Source organism: Notothenia rossii (genome assembly GCF_949606895.1).
Source record: "Notothenia rossii genome assembly, chromosome: 10".
NCBI classification, from domain to species: Eukaryota; Metazoa; Chordata; class Actinopteri; order Perciformes; family Nototheniidae; genus Notothenia; species Notothenia rossii.
Window position 1 is genome coordinate 57244657 of NC_136908.1, and position 23470 is coordinate 57268126.

At 44.1% G+C, this 23470-nt stretch overlaps 1 protein-coding gene across 3 annotated transcripts in view; it reads left to right on the top strand.

Moving 5' to 3' along the window:
- The first annotated feature begins 50 nt into the window (after window positions 1-50).
- The window catches only part of strip2 (striatin interacting protein 2), a 38884-nt gene continuing 15464 nt past the window's right edge, over window positions 51-23470 (top strand). Inside the window, exons 1-10 of one of the 3 annotated variants that reach the window (XM_079652904.1) lie at window positions 51-152; window positions 8198-8398; window positions 12865-12934; window positions 14287-14361; window positions 18841-18975; window positions 19371-19491; window positions 20251-20319; window positions 20942-21048; window positions 21793-21920; window positions 22417-22605. In XM_079652904.1, coding sequence (XP_079509030.1) covers window positions 8378-8398; window positions 12865-12934; window positions 14287-14361; window positions 18841-18975; window positions 19371-19491; window positions 20251-20319; window positions 20942-21048; window positions 21793-21920; window positions 22417-22605 — 915 coding nt within the window. In that variant the 5' untranslated portion in view covers window positions 51-152; window positions 8198-8377. Of the gene's footprint in view, window positions 153-8197; window positions 8489-12864; window positions 12935-14286; window positions 14362-18840; window positions 18976-19370; window positions 19492-20250; window positions 20320-20941; window positions 21049-21792; window positions 21921-22416; window positions 22606-23470 lie in introns of all 3 variants that reach the window. The other 2 variants (XM_079652902.1, XM_079652903.1) reach the window with 2 other exon arrangements.

The window sequence follows — 23470 nt, forward strand, 5'->3', positions numbered from 1 at the left end:
GTTTGTGTTTCTTTGCATTCTCTGATTTCTCAGTATAGTGTTCATGTGTGTTGGGGGAAGGGGTGCAGCTGCTGAGGTCTGTCCGAGCCACAGTGATGTCATCTGAGCCAGGAGCCAACACACAGGGACGTCTCTGACATCAACAGCTGGCTGTGAGCCTTTTATTTATTCTTGACACTCAACACAATAAAATCAGCCCATTGTGCCCTGAAAGGGAAATGTTTAACATATAGGAAAAATATACGTTGGAATGAAAAGTGAGTTTTTATTATACTATATTAAGTATTTTGGCTCGGTACCTTATACAACGGTTTTAAAAAGCATTGTATGTTATATAAAACTATAGTTACGTCTGTAACTACGGTTCTATGAGTCCCGGATGACCGCCAGAGGCGGTGCTTTTCGCACTGGATATGTCCATCGCGCGCATGCGCCGTACGAGTACCAATAACAATAAAGTCACCTGTGACACCGGCTATATCAGCTGGTGTCATCAGAGGATCTGTTCCCAGAATCTTCTCGCGAGCACACAAGGATTCTGAGAGACAGGAAACTGGAGGTCATCCGGGACTCATAGAACCTTAGTTACAGACGTAACTATCGTTCTATTTCGTCCCTACTGACCGCCAGAGGCGGTGCTTTTAGCACTGGATCACTTATACCAACCATGTCATGAAGAAACCAAATACTCACCTAGCTGGAAGCAGCGGAGCTTGGCAACAGGACCACGCCCAAAGGATGGGGGGTTGGCGACATTGACCCGGTAGAACCTGGAGAATGTGCCAGAAGACGCCCAAGGCGCAGATGGTCTCCAGGGGCAGTCCTCTCAGGGCGGCCCAAGACCTTGAGACGCACCTTGTAGAGTGGCATCTCACCCCTGATGGCAGGGGGCGGCCACTGGCCCCATAGGCATGTGCGATTGTATCGACAACCCAGTGGGACAGCCGCTGCTTGGAGAGAGCACAGCCCTCCCTAGTGCCGCCATGGCAAACGAAGAGCTGCTCTGGCTGCCGTATACAGGCCATAGCATCGACATACGCTCTTAGGGTACGCACAGGGCACAGCAACTCAGGCGTGCTGCTCTCCTGTGGGACGTTAAAAAGGGTGCCAGCTGGATGGGCCGACTGGAGTGGGCAAGTGGAAGCACCTTGGGCAGGAACGCCACATTCGGCCAGAGGGCAACCCCCGAGCCATCGGAGTTCCACCTAAGGCATGTATCGCTCACGGAGAGGGCATGCAACTCCCCAACTCGCTTCCCTGAGGTTATGGCAAGCAGAAATGCTGCCTTCAGGGACAGCCACTTAAGCCCGACCTGAGCCAGGGGCTCGAAGGGAGGAGATCCAGCACTAGGGGCAGGTCCCAAGCCGGGGCCCTTGGGGTGCTAGGGGGACGCTGCCGTAGAGCCCCTCTTAGAAAGAGGGACACCAACCTTTAGCGCCCCACTGTGGCGCCATCGACTCAGACATGTCGGGCAGAGATAGCAGCCATATACACCTTCAAAGTGGAGTGAGAACGTCCACTATCCAGAAGGGACTGCAGAAACTCTAAAACGGTGGCCACGGAGCAATGTCCCGGATTCTCAGCCTTAATCAAACACCGATGGGAGAAGAGCTTCCATTTGCACTCATACTGTGCTCGAGTGGACGGAGCTCTGGCATTCAGGATAGTTTCCCTGACAGATGACGTGAAACCGCTCAACAGTGGGTTGGGCCCTGCAGAGGCCAAACCCAGAGCTGAAGGTGGTGAGGGTCGGGATGCCAAATCTGACCCTTGAGCTGTGACAGAAGGTCCTTCCTGTCGGGAGACGCCATGGTGGGCTGCAGCAGAGACTGCGCAGCAGTGGGAACCAGACTCTCCCCGGCCAGCGGGGGGCAACCAGAAGGAGCCTGTGCCCCTGAGTAAGGACCCTCTGAAGCGTCTGAAGTATCAGAGGCAGCGGCGGGAAGGCATACAGGAGAGCGTCCGGCCAGTCGTGCGCCAGGGCATCCTGACACATTGGGCTGGTCAACTCTTTCCAGGAGAACCAGAGGGGTCAGTGCCTCAACTCTTCCGAGGCAAAGAGGTCCACCTCGGCCCTGCCGAAAAGGCTCCAGATTGTCTCCACCCCTTCTGGGTGAAGCCTCCACTCCCCTGGTGGAGGTTTGTGCCGAGAGAGGAAATCTTCCACCTGATTTCGGTCTCCTGGTAGAAAGACGGCTCGCAGGCTGGCCAAGCGGGGAGACGCCCAAGACAAGAGGCTCTGTGAAACCCGGAGCAGCTGTGCGGACCTGGTGGTTGATCTGGGACACCACGGACATGTTGTCCGAACGAACAAGCACAATCCTGTCCGTCAGTTGGGGTAAAAATTGCCTGAGCACAAGCAGCACAGCACGAAGCTCTAGCACATTGATGTGATATGCACCCTCCTGGGCGGACCACAGACCCTGAACAGTCCTGCCCTGCCACGCCGCACCCCACCCTGAGAGACATGCATCTACAGTGACAGTCTCCCGGCGGGATGGGATGGCGCCCATGGGCACGCCCATCAGAAGATAGGCCCTGTTTATTCAGCGTGAAAGAGAGTGAAGGCACTGGTGCGACACCCTGACCTTCCTGTGCCTGTGCCACTTGGCGTCCAAGTGAAGGCTGTTCAGCCACATCTGCAAAGGGCGCAGCGACAGCAGGCCTAAGGGCACAACGGGTGAGGCAGTAGTCAGTCTGCCCAAGAGCCGGAGGAACTGAATGTAAGGCACACTCTTGCCCAGCCTGAAGATGGGGAGAAGGTGGGAAATGTCGTCCACACGACGAGGTGTCAGGTAGGCCCTCATGGCGACCGAATCTAGGACCAACCCCAGGTAACTGACCAGTGGGGAGGGGACCAGGCAGCTCTTTCCAGTGTTTACTGTCAGGCTCAACCGGGCTACGTGACATAAGAGGCGCGCCGTATCCTGGGCCACTTGGGACCGGGACGGCGCACAAACCAGCCAGTCGTCTAGGTACGGCAGGACCTTCATGCCCTGTGCTTGCAGGGGTGCGAGAGCCGCCGCCACGACCCTGGTTAACACCCTTGGAGCGAGGGAGAGACCGAAGGGAAGTACCCGGAACTGATAATGCTGGTCCTGAAAATAAAACCTCAGGAACTTCTGGTGGTGGGACGCAATCGGCACGTGGAAGTAGGCGTCCCTCAAGTCCACGGTTGTGAAACACTCCACCTGCAATTCGTATCCCTGGGTTAGGTTAGAAACCACCTAAGGGGTCGGAAGTACAGGCAGCCCAGTAGCTGAGCTGCTGCTGGGAAAAGCAGCCGACGACCGGCCCCGGGACTTCAGGGCCTAGCCCCCCGGCCCCTCGAGGGGCGGCGGTAAGGTTCTGGGGCACGGGGCTGCCTAGAGGGCTGGCGACCGGGGGCACGAAAGTCATTGGGAGGCGGTTGAGTGGACCGCTGGGATCTCCGCAGACCACCACTTTAAGCCAGTGGCAGAGTGCGGCTGCTAGAGGGGCCCCTGGGCCTGGTGGGAGTAGGCACAGGCCTACGTAGACACGAGAGCTGCTGCCTGTTCTGCTTAGCTTGGGCAGCACGTTCTAGTGCCGCCAGGGCAGCTGCTCCAAACAGCTCACCTGGTTCGACTGGCACACTGCGGAGGACACTCCTACATGTCTCCGTTAGTGGTGACTGAGCCAGCCAAACCTGGCGTAGAGTCTGCACCAGTAGGGACATAACTCGTCCCAATTCCCTAGTCATTAGGGCAAGGGCCTGCAATGATGCATCACTGAGGCCTAGCAAAGAAGGCTCAGCCAAAGCCTGCTGCAGTGAGGCGGAGGCGGCCAGCATTAGATGGGAGAGAGAGTTCCCGATATGACCCATGTGTGCCGCTGCGTCATAGGCCTTACAGAACAGTTAGTCAGTGACCCTGCACTGAGGCCGAGGGCACCTGGCCTTAGAGCCTCATCAGGAGCCAAAATTAGGGATGCGATGTCAGGCTCAATGGGTGGCATGCGACCCAGTCCAACCCTCGCCGGATCCTGCATGGCAGCCAGGGTCCGGGCATCAGAGCTAAAGCGGGAGAGGGCCTTGGTGTCTCTCCAGCATGCATTGAGCTCCCTCAGGTACTCCTCTGAAGGAGGAACAGTGAGGGGGACAAGGGCAGGGCTATGCCCGAAGAAGGCGCTAGACTGAGCCGCGTTGGCCTGCGGGACTGGAAGCTGCAAGTGTGCCAGGGCCGCACGAATATTGGCCGCCATGGAGGCGTCCTCCACGCCCTGCAGAGAGCCCTGAGCAAAGGAGTGGGAAAGCCTCCCCGGGAGTGAGCGGGGCCTTGTCGTCCACCTCTTCATTGAAGAGGTTAGCCGAGGCTGCTAGTGACATGGCATCCTCATGCAGAGGTGTGGCAATCAAAGGAGGGGCAGGCGACAAGCCAGCAGCCCCTATACCGGCCACTGGCTGAAGGGCTAAGAGGAGCGACTTCATCATGTCCATGTCGGCGGCTAAACGATCCACCTTAGAGGACAGCCTGTTTCTAGTCCTCCTTTTGGGGGGCGAACCCGTAGCCATCGCTCCCTCGGGTCGCCGGGAACGGCCGAACTGAGCTGGGGGAAGATGCGACAAGAAGAGGTGTCCGTTGGCTGCTGCCAGATGCTCCACCACTGCGACTCTGGCCGCTCTGAGCGCCCAAGTCATGCAGCTACAATTCATGCAGGCGTCCTGCGCGAGACCCTCCATCAAATACTCGAGACCAAGGAAGGAGGGGCAGCGGTCGTGACCGTCCTCGGGCTCGAGAGAAGCCATACAGGCGCTACATGGATGAGCCATCATGTAGGTAGCCGGATGCAGCGTGAGCGGGTTGCGAGAACACAGCCTTCATCAGTTACCTGCTGAACGGAAGGAGTAGAGCCCTGCTCCTACTCGCCGAACACGAGAGGGGTGTAATGTCATACACCCGCGTTACTAGCAGAGGGAGCGGGGAGCGAGAGCACTGCCTTCACCTAGCTGAGTAAATGAAAGTGCAAAGCTAATAGCAGAGGGAGCGGGGAGCGAGAGCACTGCCTTCACTTAGCTGAGTAAACGAAAGCGCAAAGCTACTAGCAGAGGGAGCGGGGAGCGAGAGCACTGCCTTCACCTAGCTGAGTAAACGAAAGCGCAAAGCTACTAGAAGAGGGAGCGGGGAGCGAGAGCACTGCCTTCACCTAGCTGAGTAAACGAAAGCGCAAAGCTACTAGCAGAGGGAGCGGGGAGCGAGAGCGCTGCCTTCACCTAGCTGAATAAACAAACGTGCAAAGCTACTAACAGAGGGAGCGGGAGCACTGCCTTCACCTAGCTGAGTAAACGAAGCACAGAGCTACCAAATAAGGAAGCTTAACAGGGCAGCTAGCCAGCCGGCTGCTGCTCACAGTCAAGAAACACTCTTACCAGGAGAGGGGGTGAAAACACTGCCTTGAGTAAAATAGCGAAACACAAGCTAAGGAAACTGGCTTCTAAAGAAAAACAGCACGGGTAATCCGGTGCTTACCTCAAGCGTCAGCCAAAGTGGCTGACCGGGCAGGACCAAGGACACGACAAAAGCTGGAACTCAAGATGCTAATGATAGCTTGGCGCAACGCTGCGCTATCAGGAAAGTACAGAGAGCGCAACAAGGGCAAATCCTGGGAGAGGGGGCGGAAACGCTGCTGTCACAAGAAAGTTCAAGCCAGGTAGCAACCAAGACAGAAATCAGGACAACCTAGCTGGGAGAGGGAGTGGAAACACTGCCGTCACCGACCAAGCCGACACCAACCTGTCCGTTGAAGTTTTCTGCGCAGCCGGCCACAGCTCCTGGAGGACGGGTAACCCCGCGGCTCCGACTGGATCAGTCCCGAAGCTGCACGCAGCCAGCTGGATGCAGAGAAATCCAAACGTTCCAACTGAACGCTGTAAGCTACAATATTGTAGCCATGGACGGTACCCTCGCGCAGCGAAAAGAACAGATCCTCTGATGACACCAGCTGATATAGCCGGTGTCACGTGGGTCACAGGTGACTTTGTTGTTATTAGTACTCGTACGGCGCATGCGGTCAGTAGGGACGAAATAGAACTTAAACAAATTAAATATGTATTACCTAAATCTTGAGATTCTCAGATTATTACTCTACCCTTTCTCCATAATTTAATGATTCTTTACCTACTATGTGCTGACATGGGTTCAAGATGGGTTTTTATCTTCAAAAGGGACTTTTACTCTAGGGGAGAGTGGGGTAAGTTGAGCCATTTTTTAGTTATGCTGTTTTCTAAGCAAGGAGAAATGACACAGTAAAAAAAATGAAAACACACACCTATAATTCAGGATGTCTCCTATCAATGGCAATGATAATAATTAATATTTGATCAAGGGCAGTGAAAATATTACTTCTTAAAAAAAAAAAGTATTGTGGCTCAACTTGCCCCAGTGTAGGAGGGGTAAGTTGATCCAGCTCAGGGGGTAAATTGAACCACTGTTCAAACCTGGGCATACCTGTTCAAACCTGGGCATACCTACAACAAATCTTAAAGGTAACCATAAACAATAAATAGCAAACCAAATACAAGCTTAGTTTTTCAAATATTTGAAATATAAATTTCGATTGAATTGATTGATTTTTTTTTAACATGTTAAAAGGAAAAGTAATCATACAAATGGTGATACAATTTCATACATCTTACCAATCAAACACAGGGTAAATTCAACTTTAAATGTAGCCTACAATGAGCTCTTATTATCAACTTGGCCTACTTTCATTAATTTCTCCATTGAAAAACTGGCTCAACTTACCCCAAGACCCATGGTTCACTTTACCCTATAGCCACCATTTCAGAAAAAATAGCCTAGCATTAAAATTCAGAGTCATCTTTAGCTTAATGATTCACATGGTTTACGCTGCCAACACATCAACATATAAAATATATGTGTTTAAACCTGGATATTTTTTTTTTGACATGACAGCCGATATAGCTGACATCTAAAAAATGTACTTTGACAAGCAAAAAGCGCTTTTTTGTAAAAATGTTTACTTACCAGACCACAATGAGTACAAGTCATATAAATATATATCTTTGCATTGTAAAAAAAAAAAGAATGAAAGGTGTAATTTAATAAAATGTTTGATTTTATTTGTATGGGAATCCATGTCCAAGCTGCAGAGTTCTCAGTACAACATCATGTGCCCGCAAATTGCAAATGTGAGTGTTATCTGTCGCCATGTCAATTATTTTTTTTGTAGTGCTCTATCAGTTTAAGTTTTAGAAATAACCCTGATGTTATCAAGGAGATTTGAGCTTTGGCTTGGAGACTATATATTAAAATAAGCAGCATCCTCTAGCCACAGGTAAAACCATCTGACAACTTCTAGAAACACAACCTTTCTCTCTCATTAACATCTCATTGGATTGCACTTTCAAATTATTAAACTGATTCAACCAGCAACTGTGCAATCTAATCATGTCATCATAAGTGGTTCTTCACTGTCAGGGGTTTGTGTGTTGGTAGACATTTTTGCCATTATACAAAAACCCCCACCTCAACATATCAATAATTCACTTGCTACCCTGAAGGGAGGGTGCGGGGCCTCCACCTCCATCTTACATTTCACATAAATAAATAGACAGACTGATGTGGACCCCTGACAGCAGATTGTATTGCTCAACGTTTTATTACCAAGGAGAAATCTTGTTTAATGTTGATTCAGTTTGACACAGCTGGTGGGAAACTTCATCCATCATCCAAAGCTGGTACATTGTGGTTTTTCATATTTTTCGACAGGCATCTGTCTGTAGATGTACTAAATCATTGGGTTAATGTATTAAGCTCCCAGCTAAATTGAATAAAGAAACAATGCCTTTTTTGTAGATACCCTAATTTTATGTAGCCTAAGGTCAGTGACAATTGTATTAACAAGGTTTATTATGTGCCTTTGTGACCGTGCAATTAATGTTTTTAATTTTAGACTGTTTTCTGAAATGTTTCATTAATAGACACGTGTGTGCATTACTTACTGTCATTCTCTGTAGGCCTAGGTTTTGTGAGTTTACAAATCTTTTTTTGCGTCTGTGGAAGGTGTTTCACATTTACAGATTAGGCTAGACATTTACATATATTTCTGTTCACTCAAATAATATTGAGACAAATCTACCTCCCTCCATACATCTTTCACAATGCCTCTGTGTAAACACCAGCTAGTTTTACTTTCATGTGGTCCCCTATGATGTTAGATCTCTAACCCCGCCTTCTCCGGGCGCCCGGGGACAGTAAACCAAACAGACAGGAGGAGGAGGAGACCCTCAACTTGAGCTCAGGAGCCGGTGCTCCAACGGTGCAGTGATTCTCAGCTCTCCACCGGACCGGTATGCACTATCCGCCGGAGAGGAAGTGATCCACGGTGACCGAGAAACATGCAGGCGGAGGACATGGAGGTACCTATCATAAATATCCTTAACGATAACGGCGACCGACAGAGGCCGAAAGGGAAAGATGTGTTCAAGGATCTGCAGAAGGAGTCGGAGGTAAATTGGAGGGGTGTTTGGGTACGGTCGGATACTACTGCATATGGTATATGAGTGTGTGTGCGTGTGTGCGTGTTGTTGCTGGGGAGCTTTCACACGTCCTTTTCTATGCAGAGACTCGGTCTCTTGGCTGGGGAGAACGCAGACAGGCAGTCAGACAGACAGGCAGACTGCGAGGTGTTATTTTGGACCCGGCTCCTATAAATAACCCAGCAGTAATCCTAATGTGGAAGTCAACGTGGAGAATGCAGGTGGAGGAATGTCAGGACAACACCACCACTACCAAACATACATTTTATTATTAGTCATGTTGTGGGAATTAGTCCATGCATTATACTATCTGTATTCTCCATAGTTGACATTGATTTCTGTCCTTTAATTCATTGCTTTGTTGACATTTTGATAGTCTAATATAAAAGCTATGGTAAACATTTAGCAGGTTTCGACTTCAAATATAGTAGCCACTTAATGTCATTATAAAGAGGTTTGCTGGTCAAATGTAATACTTGACTTTGGCCTCTGATAAGGCGATGGACTTATATTTGAAAAATACTTGATTGTAGGTGAGTCACTATCAATTATTTTCAATATTGTTTAATCTGCAAACTATTTTCTTCATTCATAAATTTTTTGTTTTGTCCATAACAAGGGGGAAAAGGTGATTTTCTCAGATCTTTACGCGTCTTATTCACATTGCTTGTTTTCTTAGACTATAGCTGTCAAAAACCAGAAAAGATCCACCTTAATATCGTATAAACAGAAGCAGCAAATCCTTACATTTGAGATCTTGCAACAATCAGTTGTTGGAATTTCCCGTTGGAGAAATTATCAAAACGCTCAAATTGAGATTTCCTTTTCAGCGGCTGAGTCATACCAGTTTACAAACCAACTTGATGGGATTTCAACAGTGTTTCGAGCCAGCTTCTAAAAATACGTACCAGTGAATCTTCTCTGCTTCTCTAAACATCAAAGCAGCGTGGCTCAGTCTGATGATGCCTCTTTTTCCTGCAGCTATAATTCATCCCCTCGTAACAAAATTAGAAGATGTGTTTTCATTCCTGGATTTCTCAGCCCAGATACACCAGAGGAGCTAAGCAGTCAAAGCTGTCTTCCAGGCATACAAATCCAGTCACCCCTGGTGTGTGTGTGTGTGTGTGTGTGTGTGTGTGTGTGTGTGTGTGTGTGTGTGTGTGTGTGTGTGTGTGTGTGTGTGTGTGTGTGTGTGTGTGTGTGTGTGTGTGTGTGTGTGTGTGTGTGTGTGTGTGTGTGTGTGTGTGTGTGTGTGTGTGTGTGTGTGTGTGTGTGTGTGTGTGTGTGTGTGTGTGTGTGTGTGTGTGTGTGTGTGTGTGTGTGTGTGTGTGTGTGTGTGTGTGTGTGTGTGTGTGTGTGTGTGTGTGTGTGTGTGTGTGTGTGAGAGAATTGAATGGAATGGTTTGAGGGGAATTAGAGCATATTCATCTGACAGCCGTTGCATTCTGGGAGGGAGGTGTTTGGGGGGTGAATGACATGGATGTTGAAAGCACTTAACGTCAACGTTGTGTTGATGCTGATACTCTCTGGCCACTGCACCCTGTCAGTTAACTTGACCTTAAATCTGATTCATCCATGTACATAAATTGTCCATCATGCTTGCTGGGTAGAGGACTCGTCTATGTGGCATATGTTGCTGTGAGTGGGGGTGTCCTGCCTTGACATGGTGCCCAGTTTTTGCACATGATGTGGTGTAGGAGCACAGGAGCAGTGCCAGTTTGGAGCTTTGGTTATCAGCTGGCGGCAAAGAGGGGAGACTGGGGAAGGGCAATAATAGGGAGAGAGGGTGAGAAAAAGGAGAAGTAGAAACTCAGGCATTTTCTTTCCTGTGTGTATGGGAAAAATAAACGTATCATATCTTTGGACAAAACGGTCACTTCACTTTCATTGACAAGCCTGTGTGGCCCATATGTGACACCAGATGGATGGTGGTTGAGGCCACTTGTTTAATTAAACGTTTAAAGTAATAGTAGTAGAGGGACGATAATCTGTTTAAGGCAAGACACTACAGGAAAAAACCTTCACTACGTACAAAAAAAAGGCATCACTACATAACACTCACTCTTCTGTTGGCTGGAGCTCCAACTAATTCTACGTGATAGGACATCAGGCGAAACATCTCTCAGTGATTTACCAATCACAACAGAGCTGGCCAGCTAACCAATCAGTGCAGACTGAGGGTGAAAAGAGGTGCTGCAGCACAGGCAGTATGAGAAAAAGAAAGAGCTTTTTGAACATTAAAGCATGGAAACATGTCACAGAAGAAGCACAAAATTCAAACATGAAGCCGAAAATTAGCATATGCCATAGTATAGACTGAATAACTTCATAAATAAAACATAATCAGCCGTATTATTTGACAGACTATGATTTAAGCAATGAGGTGCTTCATATCAAGGCACAGTTGGTTAAATGGGCCTTCTAATAGAGTTGTTCTTAATTGGCATTGGTTGCATGGCATCAAAAGGTTTTATGTTAAATAATTAATTGTCATCGTATTATAAGGCACTAAATAAATATTTATGACAGCTATTAATGATACTGCTGTCCTTTTAATGACCTCTTGCCACTGGGTGAATATTAATCAAGTATATACATAGATAAAGTAGGCCTCCAAAAAATGCCACTTCAGTTGTTTTCTTGGTGATTTTTATTTTATTTACAACTGGTTGTAACAAGTGAGGCAGCACCAAACACCCACAGGCTCCCTTCACTCTTACTCAGAGTTGTGGGTAATTTTGTTGAATCATCAGCGATCCCAAGTGGATATTATTTCCTGGTTTACAAGAGCAGTAATGACATCAAATCTCACTGCTCTGGCTCATCAAAAACAAACCTGCTTATTTCAGATCCTGCTGAATGGGTTGCAGCAGGTATTTATAGCAGACAGTTACATGACATCACATGGAGTTTTTGAAGATGACTTTCAGCACATTTTAATTCACAATTCTGTCCCTGGGACACTTATCACTGGGTAAACATTAAAAAAAACTTGTTGCTTGGGACCTAGAGTTTTTTTAATGTATTATTCTCATTAACATAGTTCGGTCAGACAACTCACGTGTTTCTTAATATGTTTATTAGAAGCAACATATAGTTGAGTTTGGCGTCTAGGCCCGGGCCTCATCACTTCTGATCATGATTAGATAACTATCCCCCGAGCCTACAGGTGGAAGCTGGGATGGAAGCTGGGGTGGTGGTGGTGGTGGTGGGGCAGGCAAGCAGCAGCAACATGAAACACAGCAGCAGGAGCATGAACCTAGCAGTAGCAAGTAAACACAGCAGTGGCAGCAGCAGCATGGCGAGGCAGAGGCATGAAGACCTGGCAGCTTAAACAGAGCGGCATGTTTAGGAGAATGTGTTTGGTTGGTTGCAAGAGCGACGAGCATGTCACGTGCTAATGTATCATTGGCACTCGAGTTGACTGCCTGAATTAGCTCGCAGGCTTCGCCCCATAAATGAATTTTTCAGTTCACATCCTTTACCCGAAAGACAAAGCGATGTTGCCGTCTCCAGATTAATTATCTTTCTACAATTAAGCTTATTTTTTCCCCTCATGTGTTAATCATATGGAGGTTACTCAAAGTTCTTATTAAAGGGGCCCTAATATTCTTTTTTAGGTTTAGTGTATGGTCTGCAAAAGGCTAAATCCCCAAAGTTGGAGTTTGTCTCCAGCACACTCCCCAACCGTCCTGAAACGCCTAATTTGTAATCCTTTGTTTACTACCGTCAGATAGTGACATCACCATGTAACACTTGCGCTTCTATTGGCTAGCACTCCAACACATTGTACATTATAGGCTAAGGGGCAGGTCATCCCTAAGCTGTTAACCAATTACAACAGAGCCGGCCAGCTAACCAATCAGAGCAGACTGGGCTCTTGTTTCAGACAAAGACACTTAGTGTTGCTAGAAATGTTGTTTTGTTAATCTGCTATAAAACAAGGGGCCATGTTGCCTCCTGCTTCGTATCTTTCCTTCATCTTTGCAGTAAAATGCTTAAACTGGCAATCTGCATCTTTGTTAGTGAGAGCATCCTTTCATCGTGTAATCAGTCTAATGAAAGTGTGCCTGCAGAGAGCATCTGTAATTGTAAGTGAGTAAAAAGGTAAATGACTAATCAACCCTGTTTAGATATGCAGCAGCCAATCAAAACTCAAAAGTACTCCCAATGAGAGTAAACAGTGAGCGAGTCTGAACCGTGTGCGTGGGAGATGTGTGGTGACTGCAAATGGAGTGGTGGTAGGTGTTGCAGAACGTGAACAGCCTGCAGTATGTTTGATTATTAGCTGCAATCAGTGTCATCCTGTCTCGTGTTTATGCCCTGGTGTGTTTTGTTCCTCACAGAGCTCCATGGAGTCCCCTAACCTGGAGTTCGAGTACGGAGATACAGACGCGCTGACTGCTGAGCTTTCAGGTAAGGCTGATAAGCAGTTCACCACTGGACTTTTCTTTTAAATTATTTAAATAAAAAGCCTTCAGGTTCCTCATGACTGCCACAAACACCGTACCCAGAGGATGAATTTCTATTACTTTGATGGTCAACAATGGACAATATGTATTTTTTCACAAATTATACAAGTTGTTGTTCAGACTTGAAGGAATATAAATTCCCTGTCCGGAAATCAATTATTCTGACACCACATGAATGCAGCCGAATTGCAGTACCGCACAATGTTACCCAAGGTGTAAAATTATGGATCCACTGATGATTTGGGTCTGCTCAAATAAATGATGTGTTATTCCTTGGCCCACGCTTCACCCTTCCTCAAAGTTTCATGAAAAGTAGGCCGGAACTTGTTTCTGTAATTCTTCTTCTGCAGACATCCACACATCTCGCCTGGTAACTTGCTTGAACCTGTGCTACAGAATTATAGCTATTATTATGAATGCTTCACACGAGCATTCATGCAGTAATAACTCTGTTTCAAATTAGCATACAGACTACAATGTTCTATTGATGGGAACAAATAATTCTGCGTCTGCTTTCTTCATGTTTTTTTCAGCTGTTTTAAGTTACAGTGTTATTTATCAAAACAACACAATATGCTAATGCTGACACACTGCTGAAGGAACAACACATCATCTGGTCCTGACATCAATTCCACACATTGGCCACATTGAATGACTTATTTAAGTACTTCATGATGATTATTTATTTGTAATGTTCCAGTATCTGGTAATAGTTCATGCATGACTTTGAGCTTGAATTATGAATACAGAGAGATGCATACATGAAAGAAGAGCTGAAATCAACAACACTAACATATTTGACTGATTGTACTCTGGTGCAATAGTTTATTCCAAGTGTGTCATTTTGATTCCTCTTTAGCACCAAAATAACACATTGATTTACAGTCAACATGAGTGCTCTCCTGTTGGATGGCAAGCAGCAGTCGAGAATTAGTCACATTTGCAAACACACACAAACAGTCAGACATTCACAGAGGCTTTCTAGTGACAGCTACTCGGGGTCGAGTTGTAATCGTGGCGAATCATTAGATTGTGCATGAAACAGATGAGATCACCAATGAGCAGACGGCAGCTCGTCTGTGTGTGTCATTACCTAGTAATGTGTTGATTTTCGTTTAATCTATAAACTGTCTTGAAGAATACCCAGAAAATAACTCTTCTGAGCTGGGACGAATGCTGGAAAATGTATTAAAATCATACATGGAACAACTAAATAATTGCCAATTATTTTATGTCTATCATCTAATCGATTCTTAACTGATTTCAATCTCTGATACTCTTGCTTTCTGTCCACAGAGCTCTACAGTTACACAGAAGAGCCAGAGTTTGCGCTGAACAGAGACTACTTTGAGGAGGACTTCAGGAGCCATGGTACTGTGTGTGTGTGTGTGTCTGTATGTGTGTGTACGTTAGGGATGGGAATTTGAAGGCAAATGTACATTCGAATATTCAACCCCCCAAAAAACGGTTAACCGATAAACAGAAATATACATATCCATATTAAAAAAAATAAAAAATGTGGGAAACATTTTTACAAAAAAATTATTTTTCATTTGGAAAAATAAATAAATACATGTTCAAATAAGTATAGAAACCAAGTCGAATTTGTCAAATGTATTGAACTGGTGATCACAGTTTGAACAGTTGACAGCTATAGGCCTACAGCTTTCATGCTTAAAACATAACTTGGTTTTCTGATGGATTTGGATATAAACGCAAGTGAAGTATAACCTTACGCGAGAGAGAGAGAGACCAGCACCTGCAGCTCTGCCCGCTGTGAGGGACCGGTGAGCGCAGCAAAACACACCTTTAGACCTAACACACTTAGCTATGGCACTGTCGTATACATTGAATTACTCCATTTGATAATATGTAATCAACTTAGGCACCCCACCCAAAAAAACATTATAAAAAAAAAAAAATGACAATACAAATATTCATAACTCATAATTCTCATATTCGAATACCTGAATAATTTCGAATATTCGATTAATCGTTCCCATCCCCAGTGTACGTATGTGTGGTTACTGAATAGGGCATATTAAATGGATTGCACGTCCTTTAAATGACCTGTAATCTAATCTTTAGTGCTTATTTAAAGAGTAAAAACTGAGCTATCTGCGGTCACAAATATTCACACTGATATGGCACAGCAGAGAAGGCTTGGCAAACACACACAAGTCCACAGCCAGTCGTGTTGTTTCTCACCAAGACCTTGATAGTTCCTCAGACAGTGTGTCTGCCGATGACTGACCGAACAGAACGGAGTCATTTAGTGTTTAATAACAGGATTTTGAAGGTAAACTAAACAAATGACACAGTACACACATGATCAAATGTGTGCTGATAGGAAATGAATAGATAGCATTAGTTTGCCGCATTACAAAGTACATTTGTCCCACCTACAACATAATGAAATGTTATTTTACATTTTCATGCTCCGGTGCATTTCCCAACTTCACACAAAAAGCTACTAAAGTGACGTCGTGTTGAACTCCACTCCATTTTCTCACCTTTGAAGTGAAGAACTCGCTCTTCAATGTGTTTTTGTATTTATAAGCCGACCTGTGTTAGGCGAGGGTAACCGGGCACATTAAAGCTTGGCTCTTTCAATCTGTTCAAAGAATAAATATTCCCATATATGATGATGATGATGATGATGATGATGATGATGATGATGATGATGATGATGATGATGATGATTAATATGTGGTTACCAAGAACACTGCAGCTATTTCAGCTTGATTTAAGATATTTTGAATCACACTGTCTTGATCTCATTTGAAGTAAAATATTCAAAAAAAGAGTCATCATTTATTCTAATTCTCCTCTATATGGTGCATTTGGCTGCAATCTAGACAGATGTTTGGGCTGAGGATATATTGTCTACCACAAATAAGCTATAAAGGTCTCTGGCATCAAGACGAGCTTCATCCTCTTCATCTGTCGCCTCCTCTCCAAACTGAGCTGTAATGAATAGCAGGATTAGATGAGAGCATCTCTAGCTGCTGTTTTACAGAGATAGAGCACAGCCTCTTCACGTTACATCCTCCTCATTAGCCTATTAGTGTGTGTTTGTGTGTTCAGTGTGTTGTCTAAGGGCGGTGCTCCTGTGTGACTTTCTGCTTGCTGTGTATATCAGGACCACTGACAATGTGCTCATCAATGTGTCCTGTCACTTCCCATAAATCCCACTCACCTAAATACGGTGATTATCACGACAGGTCTAATTTGAAGCTCATCTTGGAAGGAAAGGATGTTTCTTAACTGACAGTGAAATTTAGAAAATCATTTTTGTTCTCCTGATTTAAGTAGACAGCGCATGTCAGAAGTAGAAGAAGCACTGAGCTCCACAGATCATGTTGATGTTGCGCTGCACAATGTCTATACTGTCTGCCTAATCAAATGTAGAGTCTAAGATTAGAAGACTTACCTTGTCAAAACAAACAGGCCTCCATCTTGAATCCTTGCAAGAGAAGTTTTGCAGTTCTCCAGCTGCTGTAGTTTTGGTTAAACTGCAGACTTTTTGTGTAAATATTTTCTCCTTATTAAAAAAACTGACTCAGTGGATTACTGCTCTCTATTCTTCAGCGCTCACTAGCTGTCAGCTATTTCCAGAGATGATGTAGTGGGCCTGATAATATTGTTAAAAACGAATGACACGTCAACGCAGTTAATCTCTTTATTCAGACACACTCTTTACAAAATGATTACTGTGAATATCAAGATTCCATAGTTTGACGGATATTATTTTAACCTGTGTCCTGAGCAGTCTGAGTTGGAAAAATGTACATGTGAGACATGGGGAAGGAAAGCAGGATAGATGAGATGTATGACATGCAGACAGCTGGGGAATCACTACAGGGAATCCACTGAGAGAAGCTGCAGCATACTAACACTTCTAAATTAAGAGGCAATCCTCCAAATTGCTGAATTGTGAATCCTTAAATTTGCAGAACATACAGATTTGTAATTAGCCTGCAGAGTTGTCTGTGTCATAACACGTTTGATATCAATAACAATACAATATACACCACAATACAACTATGTATTAAATCCAGAAGATAATTTGAATGTGATTGACAGAAATGTAATGAGTGATACAGTAAGCTAATTGTATTACAATACAGCATGTTAACAATTGTATAATTGACTGTATATTCACAGTCTATGGAGTTTGTTAACTTACAGTAACGTTATACACTGATTATACAGTAAGTTCACAAGTATGTTAACAATAGTAAGTCAATGGTATAATAATAACTGCAGTAACTAGTATTAAAATACAGTTAGCTAACAAGTCTAAGCTAATGGTATCGTAACCACACTAAGCTAAAAACTTTTTCTAGAAACAAATATGATAACTACAGTAACGCTAAGCAAAAAAAAAGTAAATTAATACAGAAAGGTAACATATCATGGCTACGTTGAGCCAGTGGTATGATAAGTAAAGTAAGCTAATGTTATGTTAACTACAGTAAGCGTATGATATAGTAGGGTCACAAGTATGCTAACTAAGCTAAGCTAATGAGTATAATAATAATAAGTAATAGTTTATTAATTTTAGGTCAATGTTGCTGTTGTTATAGATATTGTTGAGACATATTTTTCTGACTTTATAACTCTTAATGACTCCATTTGTGATTCGGTTTGAGTGGCGTAGCATTAAGGCTAAATTGATCTAAACTTTTTTTCAATTTAGCTACTCAGCCCGGGACTCAAATATTTCTCTCTTTTTCCTCATTGTTACTGTCTGTCTGCTGTCACCTTTTAATAAAGGAAAAATGCAACACACATTATAGTGGCTTAGACCAGTGGTTCTCAACTGGTCAGGCCTCGGGACCCACTTTTTCCTTAGTCAATAGATCGTGACCCGAAATGTTTAACCACTCAAATCTATTCAATAAAAAATCGTGCAGTAAAATATACTCTTTTCAGCATACATTATTAATTAAAGTGAAGTACAGTGCATATATCCCTTATATCCCTTCACAGAACTAAAGTATGCTTTTAAAAAAGGTTTAATGAGATCATGGAATCAAAGCTGAACTGCATAGCATAAAAAGGCCCACATGCTGAAAACCCAACCCCAGCAGGGGGGTCTGGGGGGATTTTTTGAAATACTAACATATAAACTACCCATTCTGGTACCCTCTGAGAAGAAAATATTAATAATATTTTATGCCATTGTTTGTTTTTCACTTTGTTCTGACAGCTTGCTGCTCCACTCAGAGAGAAGAGCAAAGAGGAGATAGTCTGTGTGAAGTACTTTAAATTGTGGGTAAGGGTAGATAGCCCCCATTGTTCTCTGACCTGTCAATCATCAAACTGGGGTCATATTTCATTATGTGTTCATTTGTATCTGAAGTTGTACCCATGGATGTATAAAGAATAGTTCTACCGCAAAGTTATTCTCCGTGGGGACTTCCGGCAACAATCTTGATTCTGATTGGCCAGAAGACTCGGAAAAACATCAGCAAAGATATTTTATTGAGAAGATGATCACTACGTGACAGAAGTTTTCAAAACCGTTCATGGTCTCCGGTACTTCCAGTCCAAGGCCTACTGCATGCACAGCGTTAGAAAATCGGGCCTTCAAAATAAAAGTTTGACTTTTTTTCATCCTTCAAAAAAAAAAAAAGGAAATATTATTTTTTCCTAATTTTTTTTTTCTTCACTCACATATCTGCGACCCACTTGAAACGGGTCTGTGACCCACTTTTGGGTCGCGATCCATCAGTTGAGAACCACTGGCCTAGACGACACTGTTTTGCTCATATAAGGCAGAAGAAAATCATATGAAAAGGGTGCTTCTGTAAATAACCTTGTGTTGATGTGTCCTTCCTGCAGCTCGAGGCAGGAGGTGGATCGAGCTGAAGGTGGAGGAACAGAAGACCTATGTAATGAGGTTGCTGGATGCACTGGAGGTCACGGACAGAGATAAGAGGCTGAAAGTGGCCAGGGCAATCCTCTACTTGGCTCAGGGTGCGTGGGCCTAATACTGTACAACAGGCATTATTCCTTTTCCACATCAGACAAAGTAGTTTGACAATGTGCCAGAATAAACTCAGCCACCTTTACGTTTATTTTTACCGCATGTGCTTTCTACTGTGACAAAGTCAAAAATGTCACCATGCTGTAGCAGTTATTGTATGGCCATTAACCACTGCTGTTCACTTTTAGATTAACAGAAGTTTGATTAAAAAAAGTCATCAATGTGTGTACAACCTTGCTTACAAAAGTGTGCATTCACATCTATAGCTTTGACCTAGCCTAGTGGGTTATGCATTTGATTTATAAATGACCTGCAAACCTCTCCAATTAAAGTAAAAGCTAATTGAAAACATAAACTAACATCTCTTGTTTACTGTTTACCCCAGGAGTGTTTGATGAGTGTGACACCGAGGTGGATGTGCTCCACTGGTCCAGACACAATGTTTTTCTGCTGTACGACATGGGAATCTTCACAGCACTGCTGGAGCTGCTTAGTATGGAGATAGAGTGAGTAAGACAAGCCGAATATGCTCGGGATGTACGAGTGGTTGAATATGTTTTTTAACTTTTTGAAAAGATTTTAAAAATGCTATTGAAGCCACATGCTAGAATTTCCTTTTGAGCTTGGATTTGCTTGATGAGGTGCAAAAAAGTTAAAATATTTATTTTAAATATATTTACACTAGGCAAAGGCCTGCAGCAAAAGAAGGAAGGAGTGGGCTTCCAAATTGCCATTATAGTCCTCATGTAAAGGAAAACAAATTTTCCCACAATCTTTCATCGGGGGGCTGTCATGATACCAAAAGATCACAGGTTCAAGCCCTGAAAAAGCCTTCAAAGATCAACATTCTCTGGGTATCCTCCTGTGTTTGAAGACCTAGTCCCTCAGCACATCCCTTTCCTCCCTTTCAAGATTTATGAGGATAGGAAGACAGACACAGAAAGGCTTTGAGAGAGAGGAAAATAGATACTGTATAGGAATAGAGCAAACGCACAGGCCTGTGATCCACACTTCAAATATTCCGTCGAGGACGCGTTGCAGTAGCGGCTCCTTCAAGTCAGTTTTGTTGCTGCTGGTGTCAGCCTCAGTTTGGGATCTTGCGCTTCTTTGTTGTTACATAAGCTGCTCTGAGGCATCATGCACAGTCTGGCATGCTGCATGGCAAAGCAGTGTAAGCAAACTAGCAAACACTCACATAGTGCTGCTTATCCACCTATTTTTCAAATAGACCAGTACAATGATGCAGTATTTACTTGTGTGTGCAGCAATAACCAGGCGTGCAGCAGTGCAGTGAGGAAGCCTGCCATCTCTCTTGCAGACAGCACGGAGCTCAGGTAAGAAATATATAAGCTCATGACTCACAGCCTACTACACATTCTTCTCACTTCACACAAAAGGAATGCCAATAAGTACAAGAATATCTTCCAATCCTTCAATCTTATGCCTCTTGCTCTTTCTATTATATACTTCATTCTCTGACATTTATTTTCTGCTTCTACATAATGGAATTGATTTTTGAACAAAGTAGGCTGAGCAGCCCCTCTGCACACACACACAGCTGCATACCAAGTCATACGCTAACAAATAATAACAGGCTGCAGGAGTGGATTTGCACTTAATTGCTGCTACGGAACTGAAAGGCATTACAGTGATTTTGAGGCTTTGTTGAGGGGACAAAGCGTCCTAATGCACAAAGACCCCGCCTCAGGTAATTGTGAATGGATGATGTATTATCCTGGCAGAGAATACGAATAATTTCCTCTTGTACCTCTTTGAACAAGAAAATTGCACTTAGTCCTTCTTTGTTGTTACTCTTTACGTCCTCCACCATAGTAATGCCTCTTGTACTTGTAGACCTTTTTAGGACCATTACTTATTGTGTTGCGTACCAGGGAAATGTCTAACACACACACACACATACACGCAAGCTAAGAAATTTGTTTTTTTTCCTTGCAGAGTCTTACTGAGCATCATGTACCTTATGGTGGAGACTGTTAGAGTTCAAACGGAGGATGACAGACCAGAGTGGAGGGCAGCAAGAGAAGCCTTCAAGAATGAGCTAGGTATGTGTGTGTGTGTGTGTGTGTGTGTGTGTGTGTGGATGTTATGTAGCTATATAAGAAGTCAGGGTTGTTATGGTCATTAAAAACCTGGAAAAGTTATGGAAAACAATATTTTTCCCAAAGTTTTGGAAAAGTCATGGAAATGTAACTAAAGTTGCATCAAATATAATTTATATTTTATCTAATCGTCGAAGTAGTAATACTATAATGATAATAAATACTGTATAGTAATGAAACGTAAAATGGCATTTAGCTGACGAGGTGTTTTGCTGGTGAGAGATTTGAGTTGCGTGTAGAAGCTAGTAAGCTAACTATTGGATTTGTTTTAGAAAGACACAAAATGTTTCATATGCAGACTTTGTTTTCCTGTTCCATGTTAAAATAAACCATTTTGAGTGGTAACGCTGAGAAAGAGTAATTTTTTTGGTCATGGAAAATTAGGTAAAGGTCATGGAGAAGTCATTGAAAATCATTGGTGAAAAAGTGTATGAACCCTGAGAAGTAGTAGCTCTTTACTTTCAGAAATGTACATTCCTTTGATCTGATTTAGCATACATTTCTGTATAATACAGATTACTAGTTTATTACGTAAACCCTGAGATCTTTTCACTTTCCTTCAGGGCTTCCTATCAAAAGAAATAACTGCTTCGTGTCCATCTTTGAGCATCTTCAGCACAGAATAGAACGCCGCCCTTCACAGATGCTTTCCAATATCCAATCTAAAATCCACCTTTGACCCCTCAGGTTCACCTTTGTACAACGGAGAGCCCTTTGCCCTGCTCCTCTTCACCATGGTGACCAAGTTCTGCAGCATGAACGCCCCACACTTCCCCATGAAGAAAGTGCTACTGCTGCTCTGGAAGACAATACTGGTTAGTACATAATGAACTTTCAAACATTGAAACTTATTCTATTATTATATATATTTAATTTTTTGCATGTTTATTCATTATGTTTAAACCTGATATATCTGTAAGGTTTTAGATCGGTATTAAGCTACACTAAAATTATGATTATTATTATTATAATACTATTGGTGGTATTGGAGTTAGCTGCCAGTGATGGTTGGGAAGGAACTTTAAATAAAAAAGTCCAAATCTGTGCAATAAAGATTCCCATCCGATTGGATAAATAACTCTTATCTACGCTAGCTCTGCATGTCAAAAAGAATCCCTTTCAGTACAGAAATAGTACATCCTTTCCATTGCATTACTAACACCTGCATGTAACATTCTGAGTATCTACGACAGAATGACGTGTATTCTAGTGGAGATACATCCACCTGCATCAGTTCCTCGTGACTCTCTGTGATTCCCTGCACCTACTCTTGTGAATGACCGTGTTCCTCTCTCCATCGTTATCTTCCAGTTCACCTTGGGGGGTTTCGAGGAGCTCCAGGGGATGAAGGTGAGGGGCCGGGAGCGTCTGAACCTGGCCCCGCTGCCGGAGGACAGCATCAAGGTGGTGAGGGCCATGAGAGCTGCCTCCCCCCCCGCCTCTGCCATGGAGCTCATCGAACAACAGCAGCAGCAGAAGAGAGGCCGTCGCAGCCGCAGGGTACACACACACACACACACACACACACACACACACACACACACACACACACACACACACACACACACACACACACCAGGGTGTCCGCAGGGTCTTAAAAAGTATTAAAAGTTGATAAATCAATTTAGCTCAAATTAAGGCAATTAAAAAGTATTAAACGGCATTTTCCAAGGTTTTACATTTTGTAGCTTGTTTTCAATAAGTATATACATGGTCCAAAGAGGTTGTGTTCTACAGTCTGCCTGAATGTAATCATTGCGTAGGTGTTTCTGTGTAGTTTATTTATGGCATCCCGTTGGATTTGACATCATCTGGACAGGACATCGCAGGCTCACTGCTTGATAGCGTGCGAAGCTCCGTTTACGCCGGTTGTTAAACAACATCGTTATGGGGAAATGCAAGTTTGCGTCCAAATTGTTGGAAGATAAGGAGGAAGGACAATCAATACTATATATAGTAAATGTGAGGGAAAGTGTGTCGCCAATGTGACCGGTTAAAATTCAAAGTGGTCTCAAAATGTATGGAAAGGGTCTTAAAAAAGGTCTTAAAAGGAATTACATTTGACTTCAGGATTCCTGCAGATACCCTGACACACACACACACACACACACACACACACACACACACACACACACACACACACACACACACACACACACACACACACACACACACACACAATATATATTCACTAACATGAAATACGGCTTCATCTGTTCCCATAGACTTCCTTCTGTAATCCTCACTCTAACACTTTGCTGAGTCATCAGCGGTTTCTGCTGTAAGTCGGAGATGTTCTCGGCGCTGGGCTTTGACTGGACAGGCTCTCCTCTTTAATTCCACTCTGGTTTCTCATTGCCCCTCT